This window comes from Diorhabda carinulata, chromosome 2 (assembly GCF_026250575.1).
Source record: "Diorhabda carinulata isolate Delta chromosome 2, icDioCari1.1, whole genome shotgun sequence".
In the NCBI taxonomy this organism is placed as follows: Eukaryota; Metazoa; Arthropoda; class Insecta; order Coleoptera; family Chrysomelidae; genus Diorhabda; species Diorhabda carinulata.
Window position 1 is genome coordinate 11413584 of NC_079461.1, and position 19416 is coordinate 11432999.

Below are 19416 nucleotides of genomic sequence, written 5' to 3' on the forward strand. Positions count from 1 at the left end.
TTTTGTTATTTTTTGAATTACGTATAGCTTTTTCAATGTCTCTTTTAGTGATCGATTAGAGAGGTCATGGTGTCAACTGGGAGAGAAAAATTTGGAGTGGTTTCCTATTTGGATCGAAATGATAGGAAAACTGGAAATCTCAATTTTGTCATTTAGATCAATAGATATTGACATATTATAAAGCTGACAGTATTTTGCAAGAAAAATTTATAATGACAACAATATTGACATGTAAGAGATATTTAATGCTCTGAAAAAAGTACTAGAAATAAGTTATATGTCTCATGACGTCCAAAGGTGTCGTCAACAACCTGAAGTGTATACATAGGGAGAGGCCGGTGACGGCAACAGACTTTATGCAGGTCAGACTGTGAATTCTGCAGATTTCTGAAATTTCGGAATACATGGTTTACAACAAAGGGCAGGTTGTCGCTATATCATCAACCAATTGGAAGGTATACGTAATCTTTGACTGGTTCTAAAATTCACTAAATACATGTGGTACTCACTTTTTAACGTGGTTCACTATGAAAAATTCAAAAGAATAAAGATATACACTTATCAAAGAATCTATGGGTTATCTCTCCTGTGAGAACATAGATATAATGTCCACCAACAAAACAAACATACTACGTAACATTTTAATTCAGTGTTAAATAAGACATTGGACGTTGAGTAATGTATGACAAATAATAAATTGATTATAGCATGAAGACATCATGCTCTTTCTATCTTTTCCAGTTGTACAATCCCACTTACATGTAGCTTTCCCTATCTTTAATGTTAACTGTATGGTATTTTTGCAAGTAGTTTGATACATTGAAAAACATCTATTTCGAGATTAATAGAAAAGTCAAAATATGTAAACTAGTTTATTATAGTGGCACATGGTATCAATTATATTCTTTTTCTTTTCCCTGTTGTTAAAGTGCTTTCTCAATTATTAATAAAACAACTTTTTCATCTAACCGCTTACCAATCACCTTACTATTCGACTAACGCGCAAAGGTTTGTCGTATTTTCAACTTGGTAGTTTTTACGTCATTAGGAATGTGTTTTCTATTCTTCCTAAAGGCAATACAGCAATAGGTTTTCCTCGACTGTCACATAACTCAATCTAGGATTTATCGAACATACTACATAATATCTTCTTCTATCAATAGAAATGGATCATGATAACCTGAGATCAATTGTCCAGACCATCTACAAGACATACGTAATAGTTTCCTAAAGTTGACAGAAGTAACTGTAAAAAGAGACATGATATAATTGACGTAACATGCGTAAGTACCAATTTAACGTGAGCTTTGTTTACTGTGTTGTTTCTGCCGAATTTCATGTAGGTATTGTATTGTGAAAACTTGTAATTCAATGGTTTGATCATAGTGGTTCTAAGTAATGAAAGAATCAGAGTACAAGAAGCTTGAACTTTAAAAAAAATCAAAGGAATTCCACTAAGTAAAGGTAGAGAAAATAAATGTGAACTACCAGTTACTACTTAGATAAAAAGAGTTGGGTGCCAGCTAGGACCTTTCAAAAAATTCGTCTGTGTGTTTTCAGTTTCTAGTATGTGTTTAAATTTTTGTTCTGATGTCTGTTATGGACATTTTTATATGTGTTTTGCCCTAATGATAGTAGTTTATTCACCAAAACGTCGATTTCCAAAGTTTTCTAATAAAAATCAGTTCATTGATTGGATATCACGTCAATTTTGTAAACTACATAAATAAATCATACTGCGAAAAATCAACTTTCAAATAATAACCCAGCATGGCCAGTTTTAATTTTCTGTATGTTTATCAGAAGACTTTTGCTGAATATGTCAATGTTAATTATATAAAGAAAATATATATATTAAGAAAGCTGAATTTCTTTTTAAATTACCAATTCCTAAAAAGCAGACCGTTTGGAATATAAGTCATAACGATTATTTCTACTGAGTCAGAAATTCGGATTTCATTCATATGAATATTGCGCTGACGTATTTGTCACGTGATGAAAGACCTCCACTGTAATTTGGAGACGGATCTATGATTTTTATTTTCAATATACAATTTTTATATGGATAACAAATTTTATTTTCAAGATTCAAGTACAAATAATATGAACAGACATATAATTTTTTATAATCCATTAGCTTGTTTTGATCCATCACATGAAGGATTTTGAGTGGAAGTGGAAACAATATTATCCTAAAATGATCTCGACTCATGAAACTAGAAACACGAGACTTTTTCCAATAATATTTATTATGGTACCCATATTACGAGTAAATACAAATTAAATATAAATTTCAATTCAACCTTATTTATTAAAATCCAATGGGTAATACAAAATTGCCACCGCGTCCTGTACAATGTATTTATTGAGAATTTTACTTGAACGTTCTATCATTTGAACGATATTTACTAGTTGATTTGGAGTATACGCATCCTAAATTAAAGTATCAACATAATAAATGATATCGAAGTCAGGTTTAACAATTTCTGCGCCTTAGCTATTTTCATAATTATCTGACTTACACTCACTCAATACTATAAAGTCTTCGAGATCATCTTCTGAGTTCATTAAATATTGCTTTCTCTTTTCATCTGTTAACGGTAATAATTTTGTCTCGTAAAATGTATAAACATTTTCGAGACTTTTGGCGCTGGAAGTTCCCTTTTCGCGATGGTTCATTGCGAAATTAAACGAACTAACGAAATGGCTTACGACGATCTGAAGCATAGAACATGCCTGACCCATTCAAGTTTCGTATGACTTCAAATGGTCTCGCCAGCACTGAAAGTGTTGAAATAATTTACTAAGAAACATTTTATTAATATCTCTGTTGATTATATATTTAAATGTGAAGCCCGTGACTGAGTTACAATGTTACTATGAATTCCTTTGAATAATATGGAAGGGTTTTCATTTTGCATGCGCCGTACTGTATATGCAGATAAACAAGCTACATCGACCCTCAATTTGATTAATCTCTAAATTGTGATTGCTATTGCGATATCTCTGACCAGACTTTTTGCTGAAGTTCATACTCGTATAACGTATCTACCTAAAAGCATATGAGATAACATCTCATGCGTGTATGTACTCTCGGCGATAGGTAATTCAAATTAGCCCCTAACATCCCTTATCGAAGAAAATACCGACATCGATAATACAATTTCCCGTTCATAGCGACCTATATTCAAGTTATCTGAGCGAATTTCAAATGTAAAAGCTTCCAGTATCTTTTCGCATTATAAATCCACCATTGTTAATCAGCTTTCTATTCGATGATCACAAATCTATATGAAATATGTTGTAACTTATCTGTGCACGTGGATTTTGATCATTTACTCTGGTTGAATCGGGATTTCACATAATTTATGTTTTTGATCAAAAATTTTAATGGAATGTAATCACATTCACTGTTTTAGGAACTAATTTTCAATTAGAAGAAGTATGAAATCAAGACATTTTAGCAAAAAAAATATAAAACGCTTTGAATATTTCAAGGGAGTTTTAGCATGGAACAATTTCTGTGAAAAGTTTGAATCGTACTTTTTTATTGTGACGGTAGCAACAGCAGAAGAAATTTCTCCCTTTTATGAAATTCATCTTATTTGAAAATTAGAATCAACAAAAGAAGCAAGTGCATCCTTGGATGATGCTTTTTCGTCTGATTAAAGCACTTTTTATATTAAATTCTACAATGAAAAGCTTCCTTTGAATTACCATAAACAATAAAATGCAAACATTTCTGCTTCTTAATGAGGTCACAAGTTGGAAGAATCTTTTTCTATTGTTCTCGAGAGATATTAATACAAGAAGTGATCAAAAAATTGTTATGCAATAATGGTGAAATTTTTGAGAAAGTTACTTATTCTTGTAATCATTAGATATGTATGATGAACAGAATTCATTTACTGGAGGTTTTCAAACTATAAATAAACTATAGTAAATGTCATTTCAAGCCCAAGAAGTCAAAGAAATATTGAACACGAAATCTATTCTATAGTATAAAATTAAAGAAACATGGAGCGAATCCAATATAGTGTTGTCAAATTCGAAATCGGCTACTAATAATTATATGTAATTAATTTAATTTGCTTAGTCTATTGGTATGATGTAAATTTTTGTACATAGAAGAAGCTTGTCATATTCTTTGAAACTTTATTCTCATTTGATGACGTGGATCTACAGCTTTGAGTAGTGAAATCTTTCCTCTGTGGCAGAAAATAAATGTAGGAATGCAAACTCTATTTGTACGTAAAAGTTTTTCCAAAAATTTGGAGATTTTGCTTAAAATATAGTTTCAAGTTTTTCGAATTAATCTAGCGACTATGAAAATGACAGGAATAGAAACAGATTACATTTGCGTTTTTGTTCACGTCTCACTAATATACTAAGAGCCAGTGCTCCGCAGACTTACAGTATATCATCAAACTCCATTTTAATGCCAGGTATACCGGTTCACCTGCCGTTGATGAAATGAGGGGTCACTATTTCTATCGAGGGCTCTTTAGGGCGTGTTTAGAAGTCGAAACGCTTTAAAATGGATTTTAAAAACGTGATTGCAGCATATCTGAAATGAAAAGATTATTATATATTGAATTACCATAAACAATAAAATGCAAACATTTCTGCTTTTTAATGAGGTCACAAGTTGGAAGAATCTGTTTCTATTGTTCTCGAGAGATATTAATACAAAAAGTGATCAAAAAATTGTTATGCAATAATGGTGAAATTTTTGAGAAAGTTACTTATTCTTGTAATTATTAGATATGTATGATGAACAGAACATTTACTGTTTCCAAACTATGAATAAACTGTAGTAAATGTCATTTCAAGCCCAAGAAGTCAAAGAAACATTGAACACAAAATCTATTCTATAGTATAAAATTAAAGAAAAATGGACCGAATCCAATATAGTGTTGTCAAATTCAAAATCGGCCACTAATACAATAACGCGAAACAACATAATGTTCTCATGATCAAGCAAGCATAGCCGACTACCGATTACAAAAATATTACGAAATTAGAGTGATGGACATGAAATATTGAATACTGCCAATTTAACGACTAATTGAAAGAGTGGCGATTGAACCAAAAAAGTGGAAAGGCAAAAACTCATTCATAATAAAAATCATCATGCGATGAATTAACTAAGTAAACGCCACATTTCTGTAGTAAAGATTCACTGATTTATTTACTTCTAAACTAAAATAGGCTCAATCTATAAACTGTGTATCTTGAATGATGATTTTCAATTATTTGATTTTATCTGATCCTGAAATTTTCATAGAAAAATCGAATCCAATGGTCCATCTATATGATCTTCTGATGATTCTAGTAAAGTCTCAAAAATTACATTCCATCCTCTCTTAAGACCAAATTCACAACCCTAAGGTGAACCTGGGGATAAAAAAGAAAAGTTTCAACGAAAATAAAACAAAATTTCTTTATTTTACAGGTTAAAGTTGAACATACATTTTTCTGGTAGTTATCATTGGCGCGGGAATATAACCAAAATTTTTCCGATATTTGCTGTTGTTAAATTATTTGAGAAAGTTGTACAAACAAAAATGAAAAAAGAACAATTTCCGAGTGCAATTTCTCTGACAATGGTGTAGTACTTTTAGTTTACCTCGTGAAGAAATACAAAGAAATATTTTTGATAGAAGCCTGCACATTTTACAACTTAGTGGGACAATTGAAGATTTGATCTAGAGAACAACTTTTTTATTTCGTCGACAAGGTCGATAATTTTCTCATCATCATTGTCAACTTCATCAAATATAAAGTGTAAATTTTAAATCATTTCATTAAAGCCTCAATAATATTGTAAAAATGTGAACAATTTGAAAGGTTCAGATCTTTCGTTTCATGTTAAACTGAAACTGAAACTACCGCCAGCCCTCCGGTAACGTTTAAACCGTGGTTTGTCGGTAAATACCATCTATAACTGAATTAGATATTTCAAAAATATCGGAATCAATTCTAGAAATAAGTTATCATTCCATCGAATAATATCAAATCGATCTAAATGTGGCCATGGCAACTAATCTAAATGATACGTCCTATTGGATCTACAGCGCATGTAGTAAGCGAGTTAATAGGGACAAAGTTTATAAGGAATCCATCTCTAGAGTTAATGATATTATCATACGTTAACCTCATTTTAAATAAATTATATGTCAAGTATATTACCTGAGATACGCTGGAGAAAATCTTATTTGTCGATTGAAGTTATCTCTGTCGTTACTGGTTAATAAATTATTATATTTCTAAGTATGAAAGCAGCAGATTTTCAACGTAATTTAACGATCTTGTTAATAGAATGAATATTCGTATTCATAGATATCAAAAGAAAAATTTGATATTGTTTAGAAATACCTTGAAGTGCACTTAATTAATTCGATATAATAGGAAATTCTGTCGATCGGAATCCTTAGAAAGTTCTATTGCCTCATGAATTGAGCACAGCTCCTCAATATATATTGCACACTCAATATAGACGATTGATTATGGAACTTGGTAGCATCAATATAGAGATGTATAGTCTGTGAGAATTTGTTCGTAGAAATTTTCTTCTTATCAGTGTAAGGGAAGTTTGTTGTTCGTTTTAGAAAGTTGAGAAATACTACAATCTGAAGTTTTGAACTAATGGGAATATTTGGGAGAGATTACAACAATTAATTTCTGGAAATTTGCTTAGTCTATTGGTATGATGTAAATTTTTGTACATAGAAGAAGCTTGTCATATTCTTTGAAACTTTATTCTCATTTGATGAAGTGGATCTACAGATTTGAGCAGTGAAAACTTTCCTTTCCAATAAATGTAGGAATGCAAACTCTATTTGTATGTAATAGTTTTTCCAAAAATTTGGAGATTTTGCTTAAAATATATTTTCAAGTTTTTTGAATTGATCCAGCGACTATGAAAATGACAGGAATAGAAACAGATTACATTTGCGTTTTTGTTCACGTCTCACTAATATACTAAGAGCCAGTGCTCCGCAGACTTACAGTATATCATCAAACTCCATTTTAATGCCAGGTATACTGGTTCACCTGCCGTTGATGAAATGAGGGGTCACTATTTCTATCGAGGGCCCTTTAGGGCGTGTTTAGAAGTCGAAACGCTTTAAAATGGATTTTAAAAACGTGATTGCAGCATATCTGCCATTTTAATATCTTGGAATATATAACTTTTCTATCGAAAAATTTAATAGCTGACACTTATCACGGTTCCTATTCTATTTTTTACAATTCAGAGCTACTAAAATTTTATAGAAATTTGCGTTGTTCCAGCAAGGCTGTGAATTACATATGTTATTTATGATGATACTATACGCATATATTTACAAAAGTGGCTACATAGGTCGGTTCTAACATGCGGGCAGACATTATAGTTTCCTAACCGTGCACGATTCTGATTCACTCACTTTTAATTTCACAGGGAACTAGTGTGTCAGCATAGCTGGTTCAATTCGCTATCTATATTTATACTTCGCTGCATTGTCTCCAGAACCACTGAAACATCCGTTAGTGATGCATTTATTAGAATTGAATGAGAATTCAGCTATTTTGGACTATCATCATTGGTAATTTTGTCGATATAGCTTCAAATAACCTTCGTTGACGTTTTTTTGAATCATTATCCACTTCAGTTTCTGAACTATCCGCAAAGTCTTCTACATTCAAATCTATACTATTCCTACGATATCGTGGAGAGTAATCTTTCTCCGTTGTTGTGTCAATAAACCCGTTAAAATTGTCGTATGTGATACCAGTTCAGACGTCAATATCGATGGTTTCGCTTGAAGCATATCTTCGTCGTTTAAATTTTCAAATAGGTCGTTGTCGATTGTCGTAATGCCTCTAGATGCAATTACTTTTTCATGTTTGGATTGAAATATTCTCATTTTGTTATGTTACGAGAATATCGAATATTTTTGACTTTCTTCAACTGATTTTTGTAATTTGTAGACATGTCATCTTTATAAATATGATAACAAGTAACAACGGCCTCTACTAATTACATTGTATTCAATTGATGAGCTTATATATCATCGAAGTCATTTTGATGTAATTTCCGCCGAATATGCCAAGAAGTTGGAACTGTTTTGAATGATTTCAATGAATTCAAATTCAGTGTGGCAAATATAATGATAGTAAACTATGTCACATTTCTCTAATTGGTCTAAAAATTTATTTTTCACCTCTATATCCAAATTTAAGTTCGCTGTAATTCTTGATTGAAATTCATTTTTTGGCGCTCGATGTTTTTTATGATTTTATCATCCTCAGTAGAAGTATTTGAAGATAAACTAATTATGCCTGAAGTTTCACTCACAGCAAACATTACTGAACGTTTGAATTTGACAATAAAAAGCTTCAGTAGAGTTGAAATCTATTGTTACTACTCTACATTATTTGATGACGATACTCTCAAAAATACATTAGGCCATTAGATCAAAGTTTAATATTATTCACTTTTCTGTTGCAGATCCTCCTGAAATCTCAGTGGAGAGACCCGTTGTTCACACTGCGGAAGGTTTTGAAGCTCAACTTGTCTGCATTGTTCATGGAGAAAGTCAACCAGAAGTAAGTAAAATGTATTAGTATGAGAGCTTCTTGGCGAAACTTATTATATGCTATTAATACGTATTCAATGATAAAAAAAGATGTGTAAGTCATAGATCCGTTAATACTATTCTCAAACAATAATCATTCTGGGCAGAAAACAGGGGTGAGTAGCTAGATAAATTGAACTTTCTTTATTGAAAGGATCATAATTCTAACAGTTCGACTCATGGAATTATTCAGTAAAAATTGTTAGGATTCCCGGAGTATAATTCTAAATGTGAGGGTACATTATGGGACTTTGTAATTGACTGTGGGCTTAAATATAGAAAAATACACTTGAGACTATAATGAAATCGACACGGGTTGTGCGCTGCAGTCACGATGACTCCCGTCGGAATATCACTATCGGCCGATCAATTTTTTTTCTCCAACGAATATTTCCGTCGTTTTTACTAGCCTAATTTATAAACCAAATACATCTTCTAATAATATTACTATTTCACAGTAGTTTTCCCAGTCTCTTTCCTTTTTTCATAAACTATACTATAAAATCTTGAAAAAAGACGTAAAAATCAACTACTTCCCTGTATGGTGATAATCTTTGGCTACCCTAGACAGGCGTAGTTCCCTATATGCTCCATCTCAGGGACGCCTCCTGATTCTGCCCAAGCCTCTGTGTTTACTTTTTCCTAGAAATGTGAAATATCACCGACTTCACAATTTTACTACTATCCTTCAAAACTGGATCCAACCATTTTTTCTTTAGTCTCTCTCTCCTTTTGTGCCTTCTCGTCCTTGGACAATAATCTTTTTTCCTAATCTATTTCCCGGCATCCTTTTAGTTTGCCCCGACCATCTTACTCTTTGGGCGTTTGTGTATCTTGTTATTGATTTGTAAACGTACAAATCCTCTAGTTCTCAGTATAGTCAGTTCTTCTTTTTCATTCTTCTTCACTTGTTGTTCCTGATCCTCATGGTTCAAAGAACAGTTTCGTGTGTTTGCATCATCAATTTTAACGAAAATGCAGGTAATGAAAATATATCGGGATATTATAGAAAACCAATTTTTATCAACCAAATATATATCTTTCTCATCTGTAATAAGCAGCGCCACTATATATAAGTGCTTTATGAGGCATACCCAACTTAATTTGCAGAACTTAGAGGATTAAATTTAAATTTAACTGGTCAAATAGGTAGTTGAACTTTGAACGATCAGTTGAAATTCCATGAAATATTGAATCGAAGCAAAATGTTAAAAATGCATAATGAGTAGATCTTTCAATCGATGCAGTTCAACAAATTTTTACGATGGATCTTTTTCATCTATCATTTGAATAATGTAGTAGAGAGAGTTGAAAATTTGAAGCAATTAATGCTATATATATATATATATTGGTATATTAAAGGCAAATTGAGATGTTGTGATTGAATTGAAAAAATACGAGGGGGTTCTGGAAATCAAGGTTACCTGAATAGACTTAAGCTGTTTTATGTTTTATCAAGAGATTGTTGTGTTTTTCGAATGATAAAATTTAAATACTCAGTAATCATGAGATATTCTATATGTAGGAGGAATATGAATAATTGGATAATTCTAATTAAATCAGAAAGTACAGCTACATAGTGAATAGTTCAAATGACGTCATGTTTTGGGGAGAATGTTTCATTATTTTGGAATATTGACAAAGAGTGAATGGGAATCATTCAATCACATATATGTATATATATGTATTCTTATTTATTATGCATCTAAATGTTTTCGATTTTAGGTCTCTTCTTTTTTAAAATTAGTTTTTTCTGATAATTTTTAAAAGAAAAAGATAAATTTTGACGTTTCGACGTTTCTTTGAGTCTTTATCAAAATATGATATTGACAATGACAATTTGCTTATTTATATTGATTTATAGATCACCTTCATCATGAATAACAAAATAAGGACTTTCCCAACAATTATCGAATTATTTCAATAAATAAGAAATTAGTAAAGTCATAGAGGACATAATACATTTTCCAAATATTTCACTGAATTGAGATCTAAAACAAAGTTCTAAGTTGATTATATCCTGAAGGTGATCTATAAATCAATATAAATAAGCAAATTATCAATATCAATCTTTCTTTTAAAAATTATAAAAAAAAACTAATTTTAAAACAGAAAAGACCTAAAATCAAGAATATTTAGATGCATCTATGTATATATATATATATATATATATATATATATATATATATATATATATATATATATATATATATATATTGTAACCTTCTTGTCTTTACAAACGTGTTAATTGGTGACTCATGGAAAAGTGTGTAAATTTCATTCATTGTTTGATCTTATATCCTATCGTAACTCTGTCTGCTTTTCTCCAAAAATTCTTCTCATTATTCTTCTCTTTCAGATTTTCGCGTCTAAAATTATATGTTAATATTCTTCCAAAGTCGCTTGCACAGCTGTTACTTTTGGCAATTCTTAGTCCGATTTCATTTTCTTCTTGGCAGTTATTATCTAGAAGTACACCCAAATACATGAAATTTCTTACTTCCTCGAATTCTATTAACATCCCATCATCTTTATGTACTTTGAAATTGATTTTTGTCTTCCTTCCATATTTATTCATTAGTTTCATAAACTTCGTTTTGTCATTATCAAAGTGTAGGCCTATCTCTTCTGCTGCTGTTTATAAGTTGTTTTGTGGCTTTTTCAAGTATTCTTTTGTTTCTTCCTTTTAACGTAACATCACAGCATAAGCTAAGCATTGATGACTTTTATCAAATATCATGCTCTTTTTGTTGATACTGTTTAACGGATGTATAACTGTTCAGAGGTTGAAAAAACTTCAACTGCAGTCAATGTACTCGTATTTTTGACCATATTTCCAATTTAATCTGTCAAAAGTTCATATACATCCTACGAATAGATCATAAAAACTACTTTACTAAAAAATTACTTTAATCAGAAAAAAGAATTTAAGAAACTGAAGAAAAGTTGGGTGAATATTATCCTGAAAGTGTTAAGTCCTATGGAATGATTCTTAAGTAGTTCACTCCTTTTATAAAATTTGCTATATGACTTCGGAAGATGCTTAACATACGGGATCATCATTTACTAAAACTACTTCAGAAATATTTATCCGAAACAGTTTGCAATGAATTTAATAAAAAGGTCATTTGAAAAATATGTCTGTAAGGTTACTGCCACGATTGCTTAATTTTATTAAAAGCACCAAAATTGTTATGATTTCAAACATAGTTCAAGTGTTCCGGTTCCATATTCAATAGGAAAACTTGGAAACACCATTTAACTCCAGAAACAAATGAAAACAGTCAAAACAATAAACTCCATCGAAGGAAAATACTCTAAGGAAAACAGTTAATTTGGTAAATTGGCCACTGTATTTCGATATTCCAATGGTGTAATATTTATTGATTAATCAGCGAAAAGGAAAACTTTAGTCCAGTGGCTCCCAAACTTTTTTGTACCACGCCCCCCTCTGGTATACTACATATATCAGCTTTTCATTTTGCAATACCCTATTTCCACGGTGCCGTACATACCAACTTCCCAGTATATGCTTACTTGATACGGTGAGTAGGTAGATTTTTTGTTCACTTTTGAATGGAAAGATTCAATAATTGTACGTATGATGATGAAAATTAAAAGCAGTTTCACATGAAAAACGAATATAATTATTTATACAAAATTCAACATTGTAACAAAGATACATTTTCAATTTGAGGAAAGTAAAGCAATAGGCCTACCTACTCACAAAAACAAAACATAAAATGTAATTTAGTAAGTTGACAAATCCTAGGTTGAGTTTCAGACAAAGCACAGCGTAGGTCACTTTCCACACCAAGTTTGTTGCGGTACCTGGTTTTGATCGTCACAAGAGTTGAAAACTCTTTTTCGCACATGTGTGTTGTTGAAAAAGGCAAGTACATCCGAACAGCTTTCTCTGAAACACTAGGATAAACTGTCCAGTACTTTAACCAAAATGAGGGTCTGTCCATTTTTTGAAAATCGTATCTTGCAGCAGAGTCATTTTTATTTCTATTCCATCCTCTTGCAGCTCTTCTGGCGGCAACAGTATGTCCATGTTGAACGGGTCGGTTGATAGTTTGTTAAACTCCTCTGATAAGTTGAGGTTCTTCAAATGGTCAATTATCAAGTTTTTCAAAAGCGGTCCTTCAAAAACGTCCTCAAAACATGCTTCTTCTGAGACTAACAATACTTTGCAACTGGAATAGTTGCTGGGGTTCATTGACACTTCACGTATCCAAAGCTGTAGTTTCTCAACGTACATCTTAATGGCATCTCGATGTGTTATTATATTTGAGTCTGCAACTTGCAATCTCAAGTTTAGGTTGTTCAACGTGTCAAAAAAGTCTGATAAATAGGCCAAAATCACTTGGTTAGTGGGTTTTTTGAACTCTGCACTAAGCTTGTTTTATTTCTGCAGTGCCAAAAACGTAATCACTTCATCACGGAGCTCAAATAGTCTTCTCAACATATTGTCTTCTAATAGACATCGTACTTCTGTATGAAATAGCAGCGTTTTGTGGTCACTTCGAAAATCTTCACAAAGACTTTTAAACAGTCGAGTGTTTAATGCACTGTTCTTTACGTAATTGACTACTGTAATACATAGCATTGAGTTCCTTTGGAAGCGTTTTTGCTACCAAGGCTTGACGGTGAATAAAACAATGAATCCCAACCAACTCTTCTCTTTGACCAACTGCACAAAGCCTGAGCGAGAACAGAGCATTGAAGGAGCACCATCTGTGCATACACCAATAAGTTTTTGCCAAGAAAGTTCGTGTTTCTCAAAAAAGTCTGATGCTACTTTCATCACATCTACAGCTTTAGTAGTGGTAACCAGCTCAGTACAAACATCAGTTCATCCTTCATTCTTTCATTTTTAATGTAACGAACATATACAATCAAATTAGAACATTGTGCTACGTCTGTACTCTCGTCAAGCTGGATAGCAAAAAAGGGGATTTTTTTATTGCATCAACCACTTGGTTTTTAATGTTCTTGGCCATATCATCAATTCGGCGTTTTACGGTGTTGTCTGAAAGTGGTATTTGTGATAGCTTTTTCCTACTATCAGTTCCAAGGACAACATCGGATGCTTTTAAAAGGCACAGTTTAACAAGCGTTTCACCAATAGTGTTTTTCTTTTCCTTGGCAATAAGAACAGATAATTCATAGGAAGCTTCAAGTACTTTTAGAAATGACTGAGTAGCAGATCCAGTGCTATCTAACTTCATGCGCTTTAAATTCTGAGAGGTGAAAAATTCTTCAGGTTTGTCCTTTAAAGAGGCATGTTTGGTTGACAAATGTCTCAGAAGACGATTAGGCCTCATCGCGTAATTGCTTAATACTTCATAGCAAATAACGAACTGAGGGTGATCAATATTATCGTTAAGCAAGGAAACAAACCCATATTGAATATAATCGTCAATATATTTGCGTTTCTTTGACGTGTTCATCTTCTCTGATTCAGCATCACACAGAACTCACACAACACAAAAATAATTACTCCAATTCAAACATCATAGTAATTATAGAATACCCACAATACAGCAAACACGCTGACTGATATTTCACGGAAAACACTGTGCCAGAACGTACTAGTTACAATGGAAGCACTGAACAAACTGCAAGGTTATTGACATTGGACTTAAAATGCGGTGGGGTGGGTGGAAGGGGTGCGGGAACACTCACACTCATACCAAGGCCATACGGAGGTATCGGTACACACGGCCGTTGCGTCTAACAGTAACTGCTATGGAGGGGGACGGTTTTGAGAACCTTGAACTCTTGTAACTTTTTTACTTATTTATTTGGGAACCCCTGCTTTTGGCAAAATTATGAGTTTGTTCACATGTTTTAATGTCAAATTTAGGAAAAAACGATCGCTTGTATTTAATAAAACATTTTAGTTCTATCATAACATTCGTCTTCTAATGTTACAGAAGATATCCACCTGATATGACTCCCCTTGATTACTAAAAAAGTTGGCTTCACGGAAAGTGATAACAAACAAATGGAATAGTTAGGGTGACAAATTTTTTTTTGCGTGTTTGAATACATTTAAGTCATATGTATAAATTGGGACAACACGATTGGCAAGCATTGATATAATAGGATATTGGTATTCAATTCAAAGAATAATTTTGTGCTGAAATGAACATAACTAAGAAACAAATCCCATGTAATACTTAACGAGCTGCAAAAAGATAAAAATAGAATAAAATTATTTACATGCAAGTAGAAGACAGTTGCTGCACTCTACTCATCTTTAAAATTATTCTAGTCAAGCCCGCTTGACATGATGCAATACAACGTGAAATGCAATGCAAGACCCAATATTTCTTGATAACAGCATGCGTAGTTGAAGTTCATATTATTGTTCCATGCAAGATCCTGCACTTGCCACAGTATCGGTTTGATGTCATTTCATTGCGTGCAAGTTACAATTCTACGGAGAAAAAAAAGTACAAAATATTAAATGAAATTTGAGGTTAAGATTTTGACTAATACTCTTTTCTGTCCATCACAATTCAAAAGCAAAGTAGCGGAAGTTGTTTACTTAGTATTGTTATTTTCATTTTTAAACCGTATACAAATATTAAATAAAATTCAAGACTTATCTATGCAATATATTGAAAGTTGCAATGGCTAAGGACACTCTGTAAATATTCATTTGGAAACAAAAATAAAATATGATGTTAACTGTAGCAAGTTACTCAGATAAAAGGGAACAAAAATCCTATGAAAAGAGTTATTTTGGTTTTAGTTGAAGCTTCACATCTCAATCAAAAAAAGTAAAAGAGTGAAATGGCAGAGTCGATAATTTTTTTCAATAGAGTCCCACATTTCCCAAATTGAAATTCACAAAGCAACATTTGTAAACCATTTGAAACGTACATACAGATTATCAAGGTTTTACCTGCTTGCTTGGAAATGGATCTCTTTAAACGGAATCATGGAATAACCAAATGATCAAATTAAAAAAGGTTGTGTTTGTCAGCGGAAACTGAAACGGATATTATGATGGATTTCGTCGATCGTTTATTGACTGGACGGTGTATGCAGTGAAAGCATTAACTCGTACAGCTTTTGTCGACAAATTTTCAGTTCGTTTTATTTTGTATTTTGCTTGTGTATATATAAAAATCTCATTTTATTTAACGATATTGAAGACTTAGGGACAAAAACGAACTTAAATTCTTCCAGGGACAGATTATAATATCCTCAAAAAAATTCGCATTTTCATCTGTTGTATTCAGAATGGATATATAACCGTATCATTCAAATAATATAATGAAAACAACTTTATTGGAATATTCCGAAGAGAGGGCTTGTAAAGATGATGAAAATATTAAATTTAAATTTATAAGATTATCATTAAGAGGCTGAACGCTTCAAAGTAATTCTTCTTGTTTCTGTGCAATTTTCAGGTCCCAACTATAAATTCCTTACTTAATTGATATTTCCTTCCTTGTAGACTTTTTTCAAGGTCTGAAAATAATCAGTAATTTCTGGAGTTCAATGAATTCGATCATCGTTTTCATCGACTTATGACTCAGTTCAATGTCTTGATAAATTCTGCATAAGTGGATATTTTTTTATGATTTCACAATTTAATCGGTTTGATAATGTACAGTCATACTGGTAACTATTTTCACCTTTAACGAATAGTCGATAGACAATATGTAATACGTAATACAATGGCCATAATCTATTCAGCTGATTGCTATGTTTTATTTCTATTCGGATGACTTTCGCTGCTCCAATCCATTTAGTCCACCGTTTTGATTGAGTATGTAATGGTGATTCCAATTTCCATTCTTGGTTATAAATTATTACCAACAATTCTTTGTTAATCGATCTAAACAGATCCAAATATCGCTTAGAATAATAAATTAGCTGTTTTTTGTTCCATTCTTATGCTCAAATGTACGTGTAAAATGGTATAAAAACTCATTACCTCTCACAATTTGATTTGCATCATTCCATCATGAATTCAAGAATTCTTTATGTTTTCTGTTGCGACAAACTCTTTAATCTTGTATTATATATATGTATTCCATAATACAATGGCCATAACCTGTTCAGATGATTGTTATGTTTTATCTCGATTCGGACAACTTTGTTGTGTGTTGTGTATGTAATGATAATTCCAATTTTCATCACTGGTTACTTATTATTGCCTAATTTTTTTGTTATTTGATCTAAAGAGATCGAAACATCGCTTAGATTAATTAATTAGTTGTTTTTTGTTCCATTCTCATGCTCAAATGTACATGTACATCTTGCAACATATTCTTTGATATTGTATTCCATTAATGGCCATAACCTATTCAGCTGATTGCTAAGTTCTATCTCAATTCGAAAGACTTATGTTTTCTTTTTGGATTTTGACCTTGACCTTGAAGTTTGATATATCTGAAGAAGAGTACCCATACTTTTCAAGCCAAGTATCAAACATATTTTTTCCTGTTAACAACAAAATGTAATAAACTAATAAAAATTGCCAAATTATAAAACGACATAATACATTTTCTTCAAATTTGCTCTCATTGGAATAAGAACAGATCGCACCCACATTTTCAGAGAGTGCCTTAAGTGAAGCAACCTATATTAACTTTGAAAAATGGATAATTTGTAATTTAGTGTATTAGTATCGCTTTTTGGCAAGACAAGCCTTGGCTTGATAAAAATCATTCAGATGAAAAATCAGAAATGGCTTGTTACGTTCAAACGAGGCGATAGACCAAGGACGATAGACACCCCAAAGAAGCTATCACAGACAAAAACATCAAAAAAATCCACAAAATCATTTTGGGGTAAATGTGAAATGGAATTGATTTAGATAACTGAGGCCTTAGAAAGGAACGTGTTGGGTATATCATGAATGAATATTTGGGTATATGTCGCGCGAGCTCACAGTCCACTACGAATTTATGATCCTGAGCAATGTTTGACCCTGTTCAATCATAATAAACCAAAATTTCTGCATCGATATATGACAATAAACTATGACTTCATCATTTCACATCGGAGTTCAATCGACAGTTATCCGAATAGTCTGCACGTGGAAAGTATTTTGAGATGCGATATTTAATGACGATATTAAAAAGAAAAAGAACCAAAGGAAGCGTTATTGGAGCGTTTAGGGGAAGAAATTTCGGTAAAAAGACCCTATTTGAAGAAGAAAAAAAGGCTGTTTCATCAAGACAATGCACCGCATAAATTGGGCTTCGGATTGCTTCCGCGTCCATCGTATTCTCGAGATCTGGTCCCTAGTGATTTTTCCTGTTCTCAGACCTCAAGAGAATGCTTGATGGACAGAAATTTTGCAGCGATGAAGAGTAAGCGCCTTTGTTGGTACTAATAACAAATCGTACTATAAAAATGGTTTCGCAAAATTGTATAACCGCTAAAATAGTTGTATCCGCCTTGAAGGCAACTATGTTAAATGATAGAATCGAATTCTATGAAAAAATTTTAATCCTTAGAAAAGTCACTGTTTAGCTGGAATGTCGAAATAAAAATTTTTAATATCCCCTTTGCTTAATAACAAAAATCACAAGAATACGTGTTACAAATAGGGTTACATACATTATGAAATAGTTAATATTTCACTATTGCTCACAACCATTTTGAGATTATATAATATATGAAAGCTAAAGATGATTTGTTATTTTTTTTATTCTTATTGAAGTCGACGGAGCTTGTTTGATATTATTACGAAATATTCTCTAAAAATCAGGAGAAGTATCTTACGAGTACATATAAGTCTATACTTATCCAAATGATAAGAATATTCTGAGATAAATAATTAAGTAGGAACGGAAAACATTTAACTATATCTTATCAGTTTTGACCTTCTTGTAATATTTTTCCAACGAGTGTATAGTGAATAGTAATATTCACATATTTTTGCACTACTCACAAAGAAAGCTCAGAACTCAAACAAAATAAACTATAACCTGAAGTAGAAATTTACATAATTATTCAATATATGCAATGATACAGTCTGCAGTTCTTTCAAGTAAAACTAGGTTACGTATACTCCAAACTACACATTTCAATGTAAATAATGTTCCATATGAGATCATAAAAAAATACCTGTAATACCTGTACTCGTATATGGTGATTATTTTTCAAAGGAATAACCTAAGTTCCAATGATCAGTGTAGCAAGTCTAAGAATAATCGATGTCGTTTTTTAGTATTAGTTCGTTAACAAGAGCTCGCAACAATTTTGAGTTATCGCAAAAACTTGTTGCAATTAATTGCTAGATAAAGTCGGTTCCACATGAACCAACTGAAAACAACCGCATTCACAGATCACAATCTGTAGTTTGCTATTCTCTCAACAAAATCGATTGCAGTTTTCAGCAACTTGTTACCGGAGATAAAAAGTGATGTCTGAAGATCTCACGAGACAACCATAATGGTTGGATAAAAGCGAAGCGCTGAGATATGAATGCGAAAAAGCTGAAGCTGTCGGCTTAGAAGAATTTTAAACATTGCCAACCTACCAAACTATTGCAAATGCATATATGGATAAAGCTATGAAAGAAAAAGAATCGGAATGACCTAACTTTTCAATCACAATAACATACGAACGGATGCGACAGTTGGGATGGGAAGGTCTGCCACAAACTTCATATTTTCGAGATATTTTGCTATCAGATTATCTCTTGTTTTGTTCTAAGCAAAACTCATTGCTTGGAAAACAGTTACAAAATTAATAGTGCTTAAAAAAATTCTGCGATCAAATACAATGAATAAGAACAATGAAGATTTTTATGTTG

The 19416-nt window shown here is 32.1% G+C and overlaps 1 protein-coding gene across 1 annotated transcript in view; it reads left to right on the top strand.

The window, feature by feature from the left end:
* Positions 1 to 19416, top strand: part of LOC130903512 (limbic system-associated membrane protein-like) — a 1047744-nt gene that overhangs the window by 891224 nt on the left and 137104 nt on the right. The window contains exon 6 of the mRNA XM_057815654.1: positions 8495 to 8592. Within this exon, the coding sequence (XP_057671637.1) occupies positions 8495 to 8592 (98 nt within the window). The remainder of the gene's footprint in view (positions 1 to 8494; positions 8593 to 19416) is intronic.